General features: G+C 59.3%; 4 protein-coding genes across 5 annotated transcripts in view; 1 reads left to right on the forward strand and 3 right to left on the reverse strand.

The window, feature by feature from the left end:
• Positions 1-10: 10 nt before the first annotated feature.
• ISCU (iron-sulfur cluster assembly enzyme) lies at positions 11-2,211 on the forward strand. Its single transcript, XM_059485425.1, has 5 exons — positions 11-207; positions 281-394; positions 616-726; positions 1,336-1,414; positions 1,798-2,211. Exons 1-5 carry the CDS (start codon positions 124-126, stop codon positions 1,902-1,904), a joined length of 495 nt encoding a protein of 164 aa, XP_059341408.1. The 5' UTR covers positions 11-123; the 3' UTR covers positions 1,905-2,211.
• Positions 2,212-3,460: 1,249 nt separating this feature from the next.
• On the reverse strand, positions 3,461-6,524 carry TMEM119 (transmembrane protein 119). The gene is made up of 2 exons (XM_059485424.1): positions 6,418-6,524; positions 3,461-4,797 (listed from the first exon to the last, which is right to left on the reverse strand). The coding sequence occupies exon 2, from the start codon at positions 4,773-4,775 to the stop codon at positions 4,014-4,016; it is 762 nt and encodes a 253-aa protein (XP_059341407.1). The 5' UTR covers positions 4,776-4,797; positions 6,418-6,524; the 3' UTR covers positions 3,461-4,013.
• A 3,175-nt stretch (positions 6,525-9,699) lies between these two features.
• On the reverse strand, positions 9,700-12,002 carry SELPLG (selectin P ligand). The gene is made up of 2 exons (XM_059485419.1): positions 11,771-12,002; positions 9,700-11,020 (listed from the first exon to the last, which is right to left on the reverse strand). Exon 2 carries the CDS (start codon positions 11,013-11,015, stop codon positions 9,807-9,809), a length of 1,209 nt encoding a protein of 402 aa, XP_059341402.1. The 5' UTR covers positions 11,016-11,020; positions 11,771-12,002; the 3' UTR covers positions 9,700-9,806.
• Positions 12,003-13,117: 1,115 nt separating this feature from the next.
• Positions 13,118-16,107, reverse strand: part of CORO1C (coronin 1C) — a 46,899-nt gene continuing 43,909 nt past the window's right edge. For both annotated transcript variants that reach the window (XM_059485341.1, XM_059485340.1), the window contains exon 11: positions 13,118-15,651. In XM_059485341.1, the coding sequence (XP_059341324.1) occupies positions 15,532-15,651 (120 nt within the window). In that variant the 3' untranslated portion in view covers positions 13,118-15,531. The remainder of the gene's footprint in view (positions 15,652-16,107) is intronic.

Here is a 16,107-nt window from a genome sequence, read left to right on the forward strand (position 1 = left end):
ACGAATGACCGGGGTGAGACGCGAGCTCCGGAGCCGAAGGGGCGTGGTCAGGGCGTGCCTGGGGGCGTGGCCAACACCGAGGTTATAAAAGGGAGGCGGACAGCGCCCCTCCCCTCAGTCAAGATGGCGGCGCTGAGGGCGGCGGGGGCGGCGCTGCTGCGGCCCCGGGCCGGGCCGGCCCCGGCTGTGCTGGGCTACCACAAGAAGGTGAGGGGCGAGCGTGACGCGGGGAGGGACGCGGGAGCGCGGGGTGACCCTCGCTGACGCCGTGTCTTGGCAGGTGGTGGATCACTACGAGAACCCGCGCAATGTCGGCTCCCTCGACCGCAATTCCAAGAACGTGGGCACCGGCCTGGTGGGCGCCCCGGCCTGCGGCGACGTCATGAAGCTGCAGGTGACCTTGGGGACTCGTTGGCACCTGGGTGGGGTCACACGGCGCTGTTGCTAGGTTTAAAGCTGCCCGTGTCCCCTCACCTTCCCTCATGCCCGCCCTGTGCCCGGGGCAGGGCCGGTCCCGCTCCCCTCGGGCCCGGCTGGGGGGACCTGGCCGCGCTGAACCGGGCACTGAAGTGTCCCCAAAATGGGCGCTGAAGTGTCCCCAAAATGCTCCCGCAGGTGGAAGTGGATGAGAACGGCAAGATCGTGGACGCTCGCTTCAAAACGTTCGGCTGCGGCTCAGCCATCGCCTCCAGCTCGCTGGCCACGGAGTGGGTCAAAGGGAAAACGGTGAGGGAGCTCCGGGAAGGCTGCAGGGCTTCCCACGTGCCTGTGTTCTCTTTTGGGATCGTGGAGGAAATGCTCTCCAGGGAGATCCCTGCACTGCTCTGTGCTGTAGGAGTGACTGCCAGCACTGTCAGGGTTTCACTTGTAGGGCAGTAATTGTCTTTTTGTCATCAGAGAATCATTAAGGTTGGGAAAGCCCTCTAAGAACATCAAGTCCAACCGTTCCCCCAGCACTGGCAGCTCCACCACTGATCATATCCTCAAGCGCCACATCTACGTGGAACAATTCCACCAGGAAATTTCTTTGTGTCTTATGCAATGAGCAAAACCAGGCTGATGGCAGAAATTTTAATTATAGAGGACCTTTAGATAATTTCTGTCAGCAGCAAATGCACCTCAGTGTTGTGATAGAGGATGAACAGACTCAAAACAGGCCAAGTGGGGACAGTGTGTGACACTGATATGTCATCAGATATTCCTTAATTCCCACATCCCTCACTGCCCTGGGCAGCTGAGAGGATCTCTCCTGTGGATTCTGCTGGCTCTGGGGCATTAAACCTTCTTAGCAAACACAAAGAGCAGGGCCCTTGACCACCTCTGCCTGTGTTCCAGGTTGATGAAGCGCTGAAAATCAAGAACACAGATATTGCCAAGGAACTCTGCCTTCCCCCTGTCAAACTGCATTGCTCCAGTAAGTAAAAACCCTGGATCTCAGACACTCTGGAAATAGCACAGATGCTTCTGAAGGCTGTTTTCCAAACAATTTCTGCACAACCTTGTCCTTAAGAGAAAACATGTTCAGATTTCAGGGTTAATTCAAGAATTATCGGATCACTTCAATATTTTGGAGCCTGTAGCTCAGCAGACTGATAATAAACAATCAGATTTTGAATTCTGTTATTATCTGAAGTTATAATTCATGAAATCAGCATTTTAGGAATTCCGTTCAGATTCTAGTCCTAAGGCCAGTCTATGCTGCTGGTCGTTTGCTCACTGCTGCCTGCTTTTGTTTTTATTTGTTTTATCCTAAAAGCCCTTGAATTGTCCTTAAATGCTTTTCTTTTCGCTTTGCAGTGCTGGCTGAAGACGCCATCAAGGCTGCCTTGGCTGATTACAAACTGAAGCAGGATCCAAACAGAGAATCCAACAAAGAATCCGACAAAACAGCCGACAATGCCTGAACTGCCTGCGCAGCTTCCCCTCCTCACTCCCTCCTCACTCTGCAGTGCAATTCCCGAGCTGTTGTAGGACCCTGTGCACTACTCAAGCTGTAAGATACGCACAAGTTACGCACAACGTGTCCCTGTGGTGTCCAGGCACCCCCTAGTGCTCCCCTGGCTGGGGGCTGCTGTCCCCTCGGGAATGCCGCGGGACGACTCCGCTCCGGAGACCAAACCCCGCTGTCCGGTACTGGAAGGGCTGCACTTTTCATTTTTATTTTGGGAAGATGTCTAGTTTTGCCTAATATCTTATGGAATTTGGTGGGAAGCGTTGCCCTGGTTTGGATGTGTGTGTGTGAGAGATGTGGGGCCGTCCCTGGCTCTGGCTGGGTCAGGGTTGGTTTCGTAATCCAGGAGCAAATTCCTGCTCTTGGAATTCTGGGAATGTTTTGCTGGTGCCAAAGGGAAAAGTGACCAGGAAACACCGGTGGTTTCTGCTCTCATCCTGTCACCACTTAATTTTTGAAGCACTTGTTTGAGGAGCAGCCTGAATTTTGGGGTGTTTTCTCTAAGAATTCACTTCTTCACTCACCAGGTGCTCTCTTAGAGCTGTAAGTCCTGGGTTAGAGGAAGGTGTCCCTGCCCAAGGAAGGGGTTTGCAACTGGATGACCTTAAGGATCCCTTCATACCCAAACCCCACTCCAGTATCCCCTAAAGTACACCCTCAGAGTGGAACCCCAGTGGGAGTAGCTGAGCTGGAGTGCAGAGCTGAGGGGGAGCTCCCAGAGTTCCTCTTTTCTGGAGGAGTATTTCCAAACCCAGCAGACAACACATTGGCAGACTTCACTTTTTAACCTTCTAACCCCCCACGAGACACATCACTTCCCATATTTCATACTGAGGGTGTTGTTAAACATTTAAAACCACATTTAAAAAAAATAATTGTCTCATCCTGCTCCATCCAGGCACAATATTTGTAATTTTGAACACAGAGGTCACACGTTACTGCGAGTTTGTCACTCACAAGCTCCCTCTTGTGGTTCCTCAGCTCCTGGCACCATCCAGCAGTGAGGAATGTACCTCTCCCTCATGGAACCATCCTGCTATTTCCTGGTTTAAAAAAAAAAAATCAGGGGAACTTCACCCACTCACATTTGCTTTGGGAGAAAACCAGCTCTGTGTGGTGACACACGCTTCCCAAGGGAAGGTTGTCCTGGGGCAAGGACATAATAGGATAAAACACAGGGACACAGGAGGTTCAGGGGTACAGGGATGTGCTGCTTTTGGGGCAGAACAGCCTCACTCACCTTCCAGGGTTTCCTGCTGTCCCCACAGCAGCAGCTGCACCCCAGGGCCGTGGCTGAGTCCCCACAGCCCCTCCTCAGCCCCACAGCTGTGGGTACAAGATAAAGGTTTCCTGGAAGGGCACGTCATGTGCTGATGTGGGGACTGATAACACCCTGCCCAGGGCTCCACTGGCCCTGGAGTCCAATCCAGCTGTGCCCCTGGAGGAGCACAGGGACACAGGGACTGTCCCCTGGGCACCCCACGGCCGAGACACACACGGGAGAGGAGCTGTGCGGAAGAAACGTTTATTTCTAGCTGAAGGGGTTCAGGAAGTGAGGCAAAAATCCAGCTGGGCTCTGGGGTGGAAGAAGGAAAGAAGAGTCCTTGTCCCTAAATCCTCATCCCTCTTTCCCTTGGGTGGCCTTGGGCAAAGCTGACCCGTGTCCCACAGACTTCCAGCCCTGGTCCCATCCCTTCTCCCAGAGGGACGCAGCTCCCAGCCAGGAGCCCAGCACAGACCAGGCTGCTGCTGCTGATTAAAATAACATTTGGGAGGAAGCTCTTGGCGCAGGGGGGGCAGAGCTGCAGTGCCTGGGGTGGGAGAAGCCCCTTGGGCAGCAGGAGCTGGGGCTGACAGCGTTCCAGTGCTGGGGAAAACCACCAGCTGGCAAATCCCCCCCATGAGCATCCCATCAGCACCAGGGTCGGGGCAGCTGGGAGGGAACGGGATCTTCATCGGGGCTTCCTTGAGCCACCACGTACGTACAGAGCCTGATCCACCCTGTCCATCGTGTGTCCCAGGGCAGCAGCTCCTCAGGCTTGCCCGGGACCGTGTCCCTGCCTCAGATTCCAGATGGAGCCTGGGAGCCATCCTGGCAGGCATCAGGGCTGCATCCTCCATCCTTGCTTCCTGCGCTCGCCGCTTCCTCTGTGCCCGCATTTTGGGCATGGGGCTTGGGTTGCTCATCCCCCAACTTCTTTCCTTCCTCCTCTTCCTCCTTCTTCTCCTCCTCCTCCTGAGGGGCATTCTGCTCGCCCTGGGCTCCGTTGGCCAGCGGTGCCTTGTGGGGGGATTTGAGGTTCTGGGCAGCAGCCAGGATGTCGGCCTGGAGCTGGCGGCCGCCGTCCAGCGGCTCCTCCGCGCCGGCCTCGGGGGCTTTGTCGGGCACCTCGCTGAAGTCCCGCGCTCCCCCCGACTTGTCCCGCTCATCCACGTATTTCTTCTTGGGAAAGGAGGAGGGATAGTAGGCAGAGGCCTTGTGCTTCTGCCGGACGATGACGGCGGCGCAGATGATGAAGAGGAGGACGAAGGACAGCGAGCCCACCACCACCACCAGCAGCAGGTACTCCTTGAAGAAGTCCACCAGCCCGTCCAGCACGCCCGGCGCCGAGCTGTTGGTCACGGTGGTCCCCGGTGCCGCCCCCACGGTGGGGCTGATGCGGGGGGTCACGGGCTGGGCGGGCAGCGTGGCTGAGGCCTCGTCCCCGTCCCCGCTGCCCGCCGTGTCCGGCAGCACCGGGCGGTGCCGCGGCGCCGCCGCCTCTGCCGGGGCTGCCACCAGCAGCGCCAAGAGCAGCAACCACGTGCCCATGGCTGAGCCCATTCCCAGGATTCCTGCAGGAAACCTGTGGGATGCAGAGAGGTGAGGGACACGTTAATACCCCAACAAAGCGAGCCCCCCAAGCCAGCCCTCACCCGCCTGAATTTCCTTATGGAAGTGGAAAGGCAGCTCTGGTTTTCTTGCCCTGACAGAGCAGGGGGCTCTGTTTGTTTTCCAAGGGCACAGCTCGAAGCCAGCTGGGTGGGATTGCTCAAGGCTGGGGACCGGGGCTGCTGCCAGCGCCCGGCTCCAGACAACGGTCATTTGGCTGATTAGAGAATTCCTGAAAAATGGAGGTTTGCAGTGGAAACTTTGACACAGGCAACGCTACAAAAGGGCCGGGCCCGGCGCAAGATGCATTTCCCAACCGCCGTCCCAGACCGTTAATTCCCAGCTGGAACACAGCTAAAAATAGTTTGGGGCAGGATTTCACCCTGGTGCCACCATGTGCTTGAGTGGAGCCGGGATGGGGTGTGGGACAAAAGGGCAGCCCCAGAGCTGGGGTGCAGGGAATGGGGTTCCAGCTGTGTCCCTGGGAAGGGGGAAGGCCTGGCTTTGTCCCTGTGCTGTGCTCGTCACTCGGATGGGGCTGGATCTGCCCCATTCCACAGCCCACAGTGTGCTGTAGGACACAGGACACACGGTTCCCACCCGTGGGGTGAGCCCCTGGCTGGGCTCTGCACCCCACGGGATTTGGGGTTTGGGAGAGAGACGTGACCGTCTCCACTGCGAGACATTCCCGAGGGATCCACGCGTGCCGCGCCACGGAACGCCACCGAGCCATTCCCAGGGCTCTTCCCCTCCACACGGCTCCACGGGGAGGTCTCAAGAAAAGCTCCCCAGGTACATCAGCAGGGACCCCCCCATGACAATTCCCCAACCTCAGGCTCCCCAAATCCCAGCCCACATCCCATTTTCCCCCCCAAACAAACCCAAGCCAGCAGCTCTACAGAACGAGAGGGACTCCAGCAGCAGGATTTGGCTTCCAGACTCTCTCCTGGCTGCACAATCTGGCTTCCATTAATCCGGTGCAAAAAAAACGGCAGCGGAGGTGGGAGGTGCCCTCACCCCCAACCCTCCTGGCTCCCCATGGGCACTGCTGCGGCTGTGGGGTCACAGCACTGACCAGCACCAGGAGAAGGAAGGGTTGGAGGGGCTGAGATGAGCCCCTTCATCCTCCTCTCCACCCCAGACAGGGGCCCCTCAGCGGGAAAGGGGTCCCGGGATGGGGACGGCACCAATTCCCCGGCTGCCATCAGAGCTGAGGAGCAGCCGTGGCCATGCAGGGGCTGAGCAAAGCCCAGAGCAGTGCCAAGAGCTGGGCCTGGCACCACGGGCATTGCCAGCCCTCCACCCCATCCCAATCCCATTCCAGCCCTTCCTTGCCCACTCCCAGACCCACAGCTCCTTCCCAGCTCCGCTTCCCAACCGCTGCAGAATTTCAGGATTTCGGTGTTGTCCACAGGCAGCACGCTCCGATTCCTGCCTGGGAATGCAGCCATGTGGCCAACTCCGTCCCCTGTCCCGCCATGGGGACCATGCCCAGCCCTCACTGCAGCACCCCTGGCTGTGGCACAGCCTGTGCCCTGCTCCAGAGCCCCCCAAAAATTGGGGAGCAGCTTGGCACATCCAGTGGGATCCTCACCTCGCCCGCGGCCGGCGGGAGGCAGCCGGGAAGACGAGATCTGTCCCACACACCTCGAGCCCCTTTCTGCAGCCTGCTGGGATAGAGCCTCCTCCTTCTCCCTCCTCTCCTCCTCCTTCTCCTCCTCCTCCTCCTGCGTCGCAGCCCGGGACCAGCTTGTTCTCATTACGGCCGGGATGGGGAGGGGGTGTGGGAGGCCAGGGAAAGGCAGGCAGACCCCAGCCCCCTCCCAGATGAAATCCAGCTGGGGCTGGGGGTGTTTCCTGCCTTATCCCATCAGCAAAGGAGCCACGGTGCCCCCCATCACCAGCCCCGGAAGGGGCCACATTTTGGGGTGCAAGTGGGGATGAGGGTCACACACAGGGGGTTGTTTTTAATGTTTTTATCCACGAAGATGGGGGTAATGCCCATCCAAGGGTCCAAGGGGGACAGTGAGGGATGTGGGCTCAGTGCCCTGGCATTATTGAGGCAGTGGGGCAAACATGGCTTGGGATCATCCCCGTTATTTCAGAAGAACATTTCCTAAAATCCCAGCCTGGAAATGCTCTGGCCTGGGCACCTCTGCCTTGGGGTGCAGGCAGGGACACATGCAGGGGCACCCCTGGTTCCCCAGACAAACACAGCAGCTGCTCAGCTCCCAGGATCTCCAGTCTTGGGGTCTGGGGGCATCTCTTGAGCCCTCCCAATCTCTCTCTCCCCCTGCCCTGGTCCCCTCGGCCTGGCCTGAGGTTGCTCAAGAGGCTGCAGCCGCTGTGTGACCTCATCCCGCTGCTATTTTCCTCTGCTCCTCTCTGGGGACCTGCCAGACCCCCCAAAAAGCCGCGGCCAGCGCCTGGGGACCGTGACCCCCGCGGGGTGGGGGGCCGGGTTCTGTCCCCTCGGCCGGAGCGGGGCTGGCGCCGGGGGTTTCTGCGGCGTCGCCGCCGCTCCCCAAAATAAAAGCCCCGTCCGTCTGTCTGTCCCGGCGGCTCCCTGCAGCTGCTCGGGCGGCTTTTCCCGGCCTTAAGTGCTCAGTGATGAAATCTTAGAGGGGAAGGGGGAAAGGCGAGGGGAGGCCAGAATTCCAGCAGCATCCGGCCCTGTTCCTGCAGCCCAGGTGGGGATAGGGCTGAGTTCTCCCCACGCACCCAATAATGCCGGTGTTGGGCTCAATTCCCTTGTCCAGCGTCTCCTTTCCACCCTGCCCAGGGTCTGCATCCCACCCCAGCCAGGATCCCCATCCTGCTTCCCCCAGAGTCTCCATCCCTCCTTGTCCGGCATCTGCATCCCACCGTGCCCTCGCTTCCCCCCCTTCATTGCTCACAGTCCTCATCCATCCCTGCCCAGCGTCCCCACCCTCGCAGCCGGGATCCCGGGCCCGGTTCCCGGTGCCAGCTCCCACCATCCCATTACGATTCCGTTTTTGCCTGCAGCGGCCGCGGGCCCGGCCCCTCGGAGCTGGGCAGGGCCGGGACCGCCCGGTCCCGCCGTGTAATTTGGGGCCGCAGGAACGCGCAGCGTGCAGGGCTGGGCTCGGCGGCACAGCCCGCCCGGGGAACCGGCAATTTGAGGCATTGCAGCCTTGCTCTGCTTCTAATTTGCTTCCCTGGGCTGCGCTTTGCTGTGCCAGCAAAATACCCGGAGGGCGCCCGTCCTGCAGAGCGGCACGGGGCGTGTGGAGCTCCGTGTGCGGTGTCGTGAGTGGGATTGTGCCACCCCCGGGGTCCTGTCACCCACCACAGCCCGGTGCCACCCCCGGCCCGCTGTCACCCACCACAGCCCGGTGCCACCCCACCACACGCTGCCCTGAGGATCCTGCTGTGACACCGCGCAGGCTTCCCGTGAATTCCTGTGCCGTGAGGCGGGCCGTGGCAGCCCGACAGGAGCTGCTGACTGCGCCAAATAGGGCGATTCCTGCTCCCGTGGTGGAGGAAAGTTTCTCCTCGCTGGGCTCCTGCTGGAAAGTGGCTGGCACAGGGCTGGGAGAGTGGGAGCAATCCCTCGGATCTGCACCCATCCTATTCCTCACCAACCTCATCCTCAGCGGGGGCAGAGGCTGGATGAGCTGCTGTGGGGTGAATCCTGAGGATGGGAGCATCCCTCTTCCTCCATGGCTGCTTTGGCTGGCATGGGGACACACTGGGACAGAGCGGGGTGGCATCAGCAAGGAGCCCACAGCCAGGGTGTCCTGCGTGGGGACCGGCCATGGCCACCAGCTGCGGGTCCACTGGCTCGGCTGACTCACCCATAAACATTTACATTCACAGCCGGAGCGGGGCTGTGCAGCTGCCAGCATCCAGATGGAAAATATCCCAAGCTCAGGGTGAATGTAAACAGGCAGCAGGGCTGGGATGCAGGTGAATGACCACGCTGGCAATTCCTCCTGGATAACCAGCCCAGAGCGGCCTTCGAGGGGGCTGCAAGCTTGGGGATGTGGGGAAGGGGATATGGGGGTGTGGGAATGGGGATGTTGAATCTGGAGGGGCAGGGGGGAGGATGGAGAGATAGGGATGTTGAAGCTGGTCACAGCAGGGATGGGGATGTGGGGATGTGGGGAAGGGGATGTGGGAATGGAGGTGCTGAATCTGGAGGGGCAGGGAGAAGGATAGAGAGATGGGGATGTTGAAGCTGGTCACAGCAGGGATGGGGATGTGGGGATGTGGGGATGGGGAGCCTGGGTGGAGCAAAATGGAAAAATGAGGACATTGAGCCTGGCAGGACAGGGCCAGTCCTGGGCTATTTTCACTCCCCCAAGGAAGGGATCAGTTGGTGGCCTGAGGGGTGACTGAGCGGGTGAAACGCTGGGACATCCGCTGGCCTCTCATGGATTTGCTCTCCCCATCCCTCCCAGTCCCAGCTGGATGATGCCGAGCCCCTGCACCACCGTTCCCCTCGGGGCCGAGCACCTGACAGGCAGCGGCGGCCCCGGAGGCGTCCCCGCCTCGCTGCAGCGACCGCAGGCAGGAACACGTTGTGCCACGAGCTGTCCCCGTCCCCCCCGTTTCCGCCCCGTCCCCCCCGCCCTTCCAGCTCCCACGAGGCCGGGCAGGAGGTCCCGGGGGCTGCGGTCCCATCCCCAAGGTCCCGGGCTCCGGTCCCTGCCTGGCCGCGGGTTTCGTTTCTGCTCCCGCAGGGGCTTGAGGGGGAGGATGGAGAAGCGAAATTTTGGCAGCAGGATGTGGGCAGGCGGCGGGGCCGGGAGGGGGCTGGCGGGTCCCTGCCAGGAAGAGACCACCGTGTCCGGGTAACTCTTTAATGGGATGGGTCTCGGGGGCCGAGCTGGAGGCGGGGGAGCAGCTCTGTCTCACTGGTCCAAGCGACAACATCAGGGTACAGGGACACCCTGCCAGCGGTTCCGCCGGGGGACCGGGCACCGCAGCGCTGCGGGATGCAGGAGCCATCGCTGGGGCTCAGGAGTGCTCCGGCAGGAAGCTGCTGAGAGTCAGGTTGTCTCCATCGGGCTCGGAGCTGCCGTCGGGCAGCAGCAGCTTGTGCCTCCGGGCTGGGACAGGACGGGGGCCCGCGGCCGCCTCGGCGTCGGGCAGCAGCGAGGAGATGCAAACCATCTCTGTGGGGCTGAAGCGGCGCTCCGCCGTCCGCGCCCGCCGCCACAGCAGCGTCCCCAGCACGCCCGTGCTCACCAGGAAGGCGGCGGCCACCAGCCCCAGCAGCAGGATGGCCAGCAGGCACTTGCTCATCGCCCCGCTGGGCTCCCAGGGCACCGCGGTGCCCACCGGCGTCGTGTCCCAGGTGGCCGCGAGGGTCGATGCAGGCGGAGCTCCGGATTTCTTGGGTTTCCCGTAGCCCGTGCTGGTGAGGACAAAGGCTGGGGGGGCTGTTGAGCGTGGCCCTGTGGAGGAGTCGCTGTCCAGGCCATCAGTCACTGTGTCCTCCTCGATGAGTGCCGTGAGCCAGCCGGGGGTGGTGGTGGGGATGCTCTTTTGGGCTGCTGATGGTGTGCCAGGCTCTGAGTCTGGCAGCAGATCGGGAGCAGGGGAATCAGTCTCATCCATGGGATCAGCTGTGGTGGGCACCACGAGTGCCCGGCTGGCCTCAGTGCTGGGCACTGGGGGTGGGGCAGTGCTCAGGAGCAGGTCGGGATCAGGGGGATCTGTCTCATCCACGGGATCAGCTGTGGTGGGCACCCGGGGCAGACTGGTGCTGGCACTGGTCGCTGTTGGTGCCACAGAGTCCTCCAGTAAGTCAGGAGCAGGGGAATCTGTCTCATCCATAGGCTCGGCTGTGGTGGGCACTGCAAGCACCTGGAGCAGGCTGGAGTTGGTGCTGGGCACTGGTGCTGCAGAGCTCAGGAGCAGCTCAGGCTCGGGGGAATCATCATCCATGGGATCGGCTGTGGTTGGCACCAGGAGCAGGCTGGCCTTGGTGCCAGGTGCTGGCGGTGGCACAGAGACACCATCGCCTGTGTCACTGCTGATCATGGCGGTGGCACCGGGCTCCTGCCCACTGTCACCCCTCTTGCCACGGGAGAGGGGCAGGGGCTTGGCCTCCCCCCAGACCCACTGCCCGCCCCAGGGCAGCCCTGGCTCCAGCAGCTCAGCCCCACACGCCCACAGGGGGCTCAGCACCAGCAGCACCAGCAGGGCCCGGCCCGGCGCCATGGGACCTGCAGGGGACAGAAAGGGCAGGTGACATCGGGGTCCTGCTCCCCACAGGAGAATGCTGAGCCCCAATGTGGGATCACACTCCAACAGAGGATCCTCCTGTCCCCCTCGGGTTTGGAGGGATGGAGGAGGCACCCAGCATCCTGCCACAGCCCCCACCTGCGGGAGCTCAGCCCGGCTCTGCTCCAGGAGCAAGTTTTGATAAGGAAGTCGAGTGTCTGGAAATGGGAAATCAGCCGCGATGGAGGCGGCTGCCGCGGGACAGGGCAGTTGCGGGATGAGTCTCCGTGTGGAAATGAAACCACAGGGATGTCACCCTCGTGGTGACAGACACCCCTTGTCAGGGTGCCCGTCCCCCCCTCCACCCGCCGGTTGGGCTGGCACAGGGCTCCAGGGCTGAGGCCACCATGAGCCTGTGTCTCTGTGCTGGAGCAGGAGAGGCAAATCCACCCTAAATCCACGCCAAATCCCCCCATTCCATCACCAATCCCCCCACAGCTCCCTCGGCAGCCCCGGTGGGTGGCGGCCACCGCGGTCCCCGAGGATCCGCACCCAAGAGCATCCGGACACTGCTGAACGCTCCGAGCATCCCCAGGAGGCTCCCACACCCCCAGAGCACGCACCCACCTCCCCAGACCCCAGGGAACCGCACGGAGCGTGGCACCCTCAGGGTCCCTCCCTGAGCATCCCCTTTGCACCCAGAGCATCCCTGGGGCCAAACCCCGATCCAGCCCCTTCCCAGCAGGGCTCACCTGTGCTGATGGATGCCAACCTCAGGAATCACCGGCGAGGCTGGCACGGAGGGCCGAGGGCAGCCCCAGCACCGGCACCCGCGGGGCGTCGTGGGCCGCCCTCCGCCTGCACCTCCGGCCGGGCGGGGCAGGGAGGGAGCGCGGAAAGCGGCTGCGGTTTCCAGAGCCCGGGGAGGGGAAGGACGTCACGGCGAGAGCGGGGCCAGCGAGGGCCGGGGGCTGCGGGCACCCGCGGCGAGGGTGGCACGGTGTGGGCTGCTCCCCACCAAGGGGCTTCCTCGGAGGGCTCGGCCCCAGCGGAGCAGCTGCGCGCCGGGGCTGGCGTCGCTCCGAAAGCAGAAGTGACGGCAAACCTGGTGCCAGGGCTGCCACCCCCGCGGGCACGGTGTGGGCATGGCCGGGGAGGGGGCCAGGGTGCCCTGAGACACCTCAGCACCGAAACGAGGAGGAGGGTGAGGGCGAGGGCCTGACTTGATGTTTTGCACAGCCCTTGTGCCGGGCTCCTTCTCTCTGCACCATCCCCGGGATGCTCGGGGGGGCTGCCCGGTATTGTCCTGGGTGTTGTCCCGGCCTCGTGGCACTGGCACGACAGGAAAGCCCCCGCCCCAACCGCAGGCTCGGGCGGGAGGCGCAGCCGCAGCCTCAGGAAGGTGCTGCAAGAGCCGCATCCGCAGGAACGGGCTCGGGGTGTCAACAACCCCCCGCCCTCGGAAAGCCCGGCCCGTCCCCGCTCCGAAACACCTGGCCAGGGGGCTGGAAAAGGGAAGAAAAGGGGCTCAGGATGTGGGATGAGCATCCCCGGGATGGATCCATGGGATCAGGGAGCACTGATTCTCTGGGAGCATCCCTGCACGGCTCTGGGGTGGTGTCAGGGTCAGGGTGTTCTGGAGGAGGTTGTGCAACATCCCCTGAAATGCCTCAGCCCTGAGAAAGCTCAAACCTGGGTGGGGTAAGAGATGCTGTTTCCAGCCCAGGCTCTGTGTGATTTCAGACTTCCTGCAGCCTGAAAACAAATTTCACCTGGGGAAGAGCAGAATGAGCCCCCCCCCCAGATCCAGGGTAGCTCCCAAGCAGGGCTGTTCCTTCCTGGGAACACATCACCCACATCCACCCCGAGATCCCATCACATCCCACACCCAGCCAAGCTCTTGAGTTCCTCACTGGGAATCACCAGGGAGATTCCATGTGTGACCCCAGGAATGGCCCTGGCTCTCCTGGGACAAGAGCAGAAGGTCCCCAAGGACCCCCTCATCCACAGCCCCCTACTGAAGCATCCCTCATTCCATATCCCAGTTATCAATCAGAGCTGGAATGCCGAGAGCCAAAGGAAAAGCCAAGCAGAGGCAGTTTATAATCAATGACTTTTATCTTTTGAAAATGGAAGCAAATATTTGGACAGATACTCTGGCCGCTCTATAAGAGCGCGTCTTTCCGGACTGGGCTGGTTCTCTCCCGGGATATCACGGCTACAAAAAGCTTCAGGCACTGACTCCGGTTGAGCCTGGCGAGGCATCAGTTCATTTAAATAAAATACAGGCTAGGAACTAAAATCTCCCCCACCCCCACCCCCGGGCACCTCAATCCAGCGGCTCCCAAAACTGATTTCCCTCCAATGTTAGGAACAAACCCGAGGTCCCCGAGCACACAACCCTGAAGTCACACGTACAAATCAACACAGAAATCACCACTGTGGGGAGAACAACCTTCGGGTTTGGGATCCAAAAGGAAAAAAAAAAAAAAATCCATAAAAATACACATCTCAGGCATTTACTGCAATACAGAAACGTCACCAAACAGCCAAAGAACCTGGAGCAGCCGGATTGTGGATCCACGGGCACAGGGCAGGGGATGCCACTTGTCCCTAAAACACAGAAATCCCACTTTTCTGAAGCTTTCCTGCTCTGCAATCCCACCACATCCTCTGTCTCCTCCATCCCGTCCTCCTCGTGCCTCTCCAGCTACGTCCCCCGGCCGATTCTGCCTCCACACACACATCCCTCCACAACAGGGAATCCTTAACCTGGAATTCTGAACATGCAAACACTGGGGAAAATGGAAAATCAGAGAATTCCTAGCTAAACTAATGGAAAATAATAAAAAAATCAATCACTTCAGCCTGGATGAGGGACTCGTGTCCACTGGGGTGCTCCGGGTGGGAGCACACGGAGCTGCCACAGGGACAGAGCCCAGCTGGGATGAGGATCCAGAGCTCTCAGACACCTGATGGTCTCTGCCCACCTTTGGATTCAGGATGGGTTATCAGCACTCCCTGGCACTGCAGGGATGGGCTGTGCCAGGAATGGCAGCACCAATCGTGCTGGGCACAGCTCTGTGGGGCGTCCTGGATCCCATTCCCAGCACAAGGACACGGCCTGGGAGCAGGGAGCCAGCCTGCCCTGTCATCCCTGACAGCTCCTCCACAGGGCACAGCCTGCTGAGCACAGCTTTGCTGAGCTTCCATGGAATGCCAGGAGGAGCTCGCCAGCCTAGAGCACTCACAGGGCCTCTCCCTGCAGGATCCCAAAGGAGCTGTGTGAGAAACCAGTTCTCCAAACTGGGATCAAATCCACCCTCCCGGTCCCTTCTGCTCTCTGAAGGGCCGGGAGGGCAGGGGGGGTTTTTGGGGTTGGACGTCGCTCATCTGATCTGGGAACAAATCCTTTCCTGCATGGAAGGGTGGGAGGCAGGAATGGGAATGATGGACAGGAGAAAACAAATGATAAAAAAAGTAACAACAGAGCCATTTTGTTTGTGGATAATTATCATGGGAAAATCACCTTTCTGCTGCTAATGCTAACACAGAAAATTCCTATTATCAGCACTGGTGTGAAGGGCTGATGGATTCCGAAAGCTCCTTAAAATCCATGAGCTCAGGAGTGTTGGGGGGCAAGAACAAGGATTTACAGCAATGACTGCTGGCATCCCACAGCTCACCTGGAACTCCATGCTCCATGGATAAAAACATTCCTGCATGGAAGTAATTTCTGCCTTGAAATGGAAATAAAAATGAGCAAGTAAAAAACGGGTGAGTTTGGTCATGGAAACAAACTTTGGGATTGTAGGAAAATGGGAACATGGTGCTGGCTTAAAACTTCAGTAGGAAATAAATCCCCTCACTCAGAATGATATATTTGTATTTTTCTGTCAACCAACAGGGCTGGGGACACTTTGTGGAGCAGGAAAGGCAGCTGATCCCATCTCCAAGGGGATTCCACAGGGAAGAGAAAGGAAGGGAACCCACCTGATTGTTCCAAATGGAGGATTTATACAAAATAGCTTCAGCTTTGTTCTCTGCACAGTGTAAACACTCCCCACACCCCCTGTCCCTTGGAATAGAAACACAAATACTGCAAAGTGGCAAATAAGAAAAATAAAAGCAATTTTTTTTTCTATTTTTTGGCAACTCTAAAAAAAAAAAAGGTTTAAGAACAATGTGGCGTTGGTCCCTAAATCTAGAAAAAGATATTTGGGCATGACATTGGAAGTCAAGAATGGATTCGTTTTTCAAGGATTCATAATAACATCTGGGAAAAAAACCCCAAAAAAAAAAAACCTGTAAAAGTAGCACTTCTTGTTTTTGACACAGTCACAGAAATTCATTGGAACATCGGGAAACGAAAAAGATCTTTCACTAAAAAGCTTGGCTTGAAATCATCGGCTCTCTTGACGTGGATTTAGGAGAACAGGAAAGCTCATACTGGAATGCTGCAGGCTGCTGCTGGCTGAACTGGGAGCTGGGATGTGCCTGGGCTGGGGCCCCCTCAGTCCGCGATCTTGGCCATCTGCTGCTCCAGCTTGGAGATGCGCTCGTCCTGGCTGGAGATCGTGTCCTTGATGGATTTCAGCTCCTTCAAAATCTCGTCCAATTTGGCGTCGTTTTGCTGGAAGATCAGAAAGGATGAGTGAGGAGAGCTCTGGGGTTCTCCAAGGAAAGGGCTCCTCCCTGTGGGATTGTTGGAGGGATGAGGTTGTGACAGATTTGGGAGCAGTTGGCATGCTCAGGGCATGGAGCAGCATCTCCAGTGCACCCATCCAGGACCATAAAAGCCATACTTTCCTCTCTGTCCCAAAGGACAGGGATTAGTGGTGAACAAGGTGCTGGTGCTGGGTTAGGACTGGACTTGGGGATCTTGAATTAGGGTTGGACTGCGGGATCTTGAAAATCTTTTCAAACATTTAGTGGTTCTGTGATTTAGAAAAAGCAATTCCAAGTAATCCTCCATGTCTACAGAAGCATTAAAATCACAGAATCATGGAATATCCCAAGTTGGAAGGGACCCACAGGGATCATCCAGTCCAACTCCTGGCCCTGCCCAGGACACCCCAACAATCCCAGG

Source organism: Ammospiza nelsoni, chromosome 18 (genome assembly GCF_027579445.1).
Source record: "Ammospiza nelsoni isolate bAmmNel1 chromosome 18, bAmmNel1.pri, whole genome shotgun sequence".
Classification (NCBI taxonomy): Eukaryota; Metazoa; Chordata; class Aves; order Passeriformes; family Passerellidae; genus Ammospiza; species Ammospiza nelsoni.

Excerpts from the sequence above, each read along its gene's own strand:
- ISCU (XM_059485425.1), top strand. The coding sequence starts at position 124 with ATGGCGGCGCTGAGGGCGGCGGGGGCGGCGCTGCTGCGGCCCCGGGCC. Across the intron at positions 208-280 it reads TGCTGGGCTACCACAAGAAG|GTGGTGGATCACTACGAGAA; the intron begins GTGAGGGGCGAG and ends GTGTCTTGGCAG. Across the intron at positions 395-615 it reads GCGACGTCATGAAGCTGCAG|GTGGAAGTGGATGAGAACGG; the intron begins GTGACCTTGGGG and ends ATGCTCCCGCAG.
- TMEM119 (XM_059485424.1), bottom strand. The coding sequence starts at position 4,775 with ATGGGCTCAGCCATGGGCACGTGGTTGCTGCTCTTGGCGCTGCTGGTG.
- SELPLG (XM_059485419.1), bottom strand. The coding sequence starts at position 11,015 with ATGGCGCCGGGCCGGGCCCTGCTGGTGCTGCTGGTGCTGAGCCCCCTG.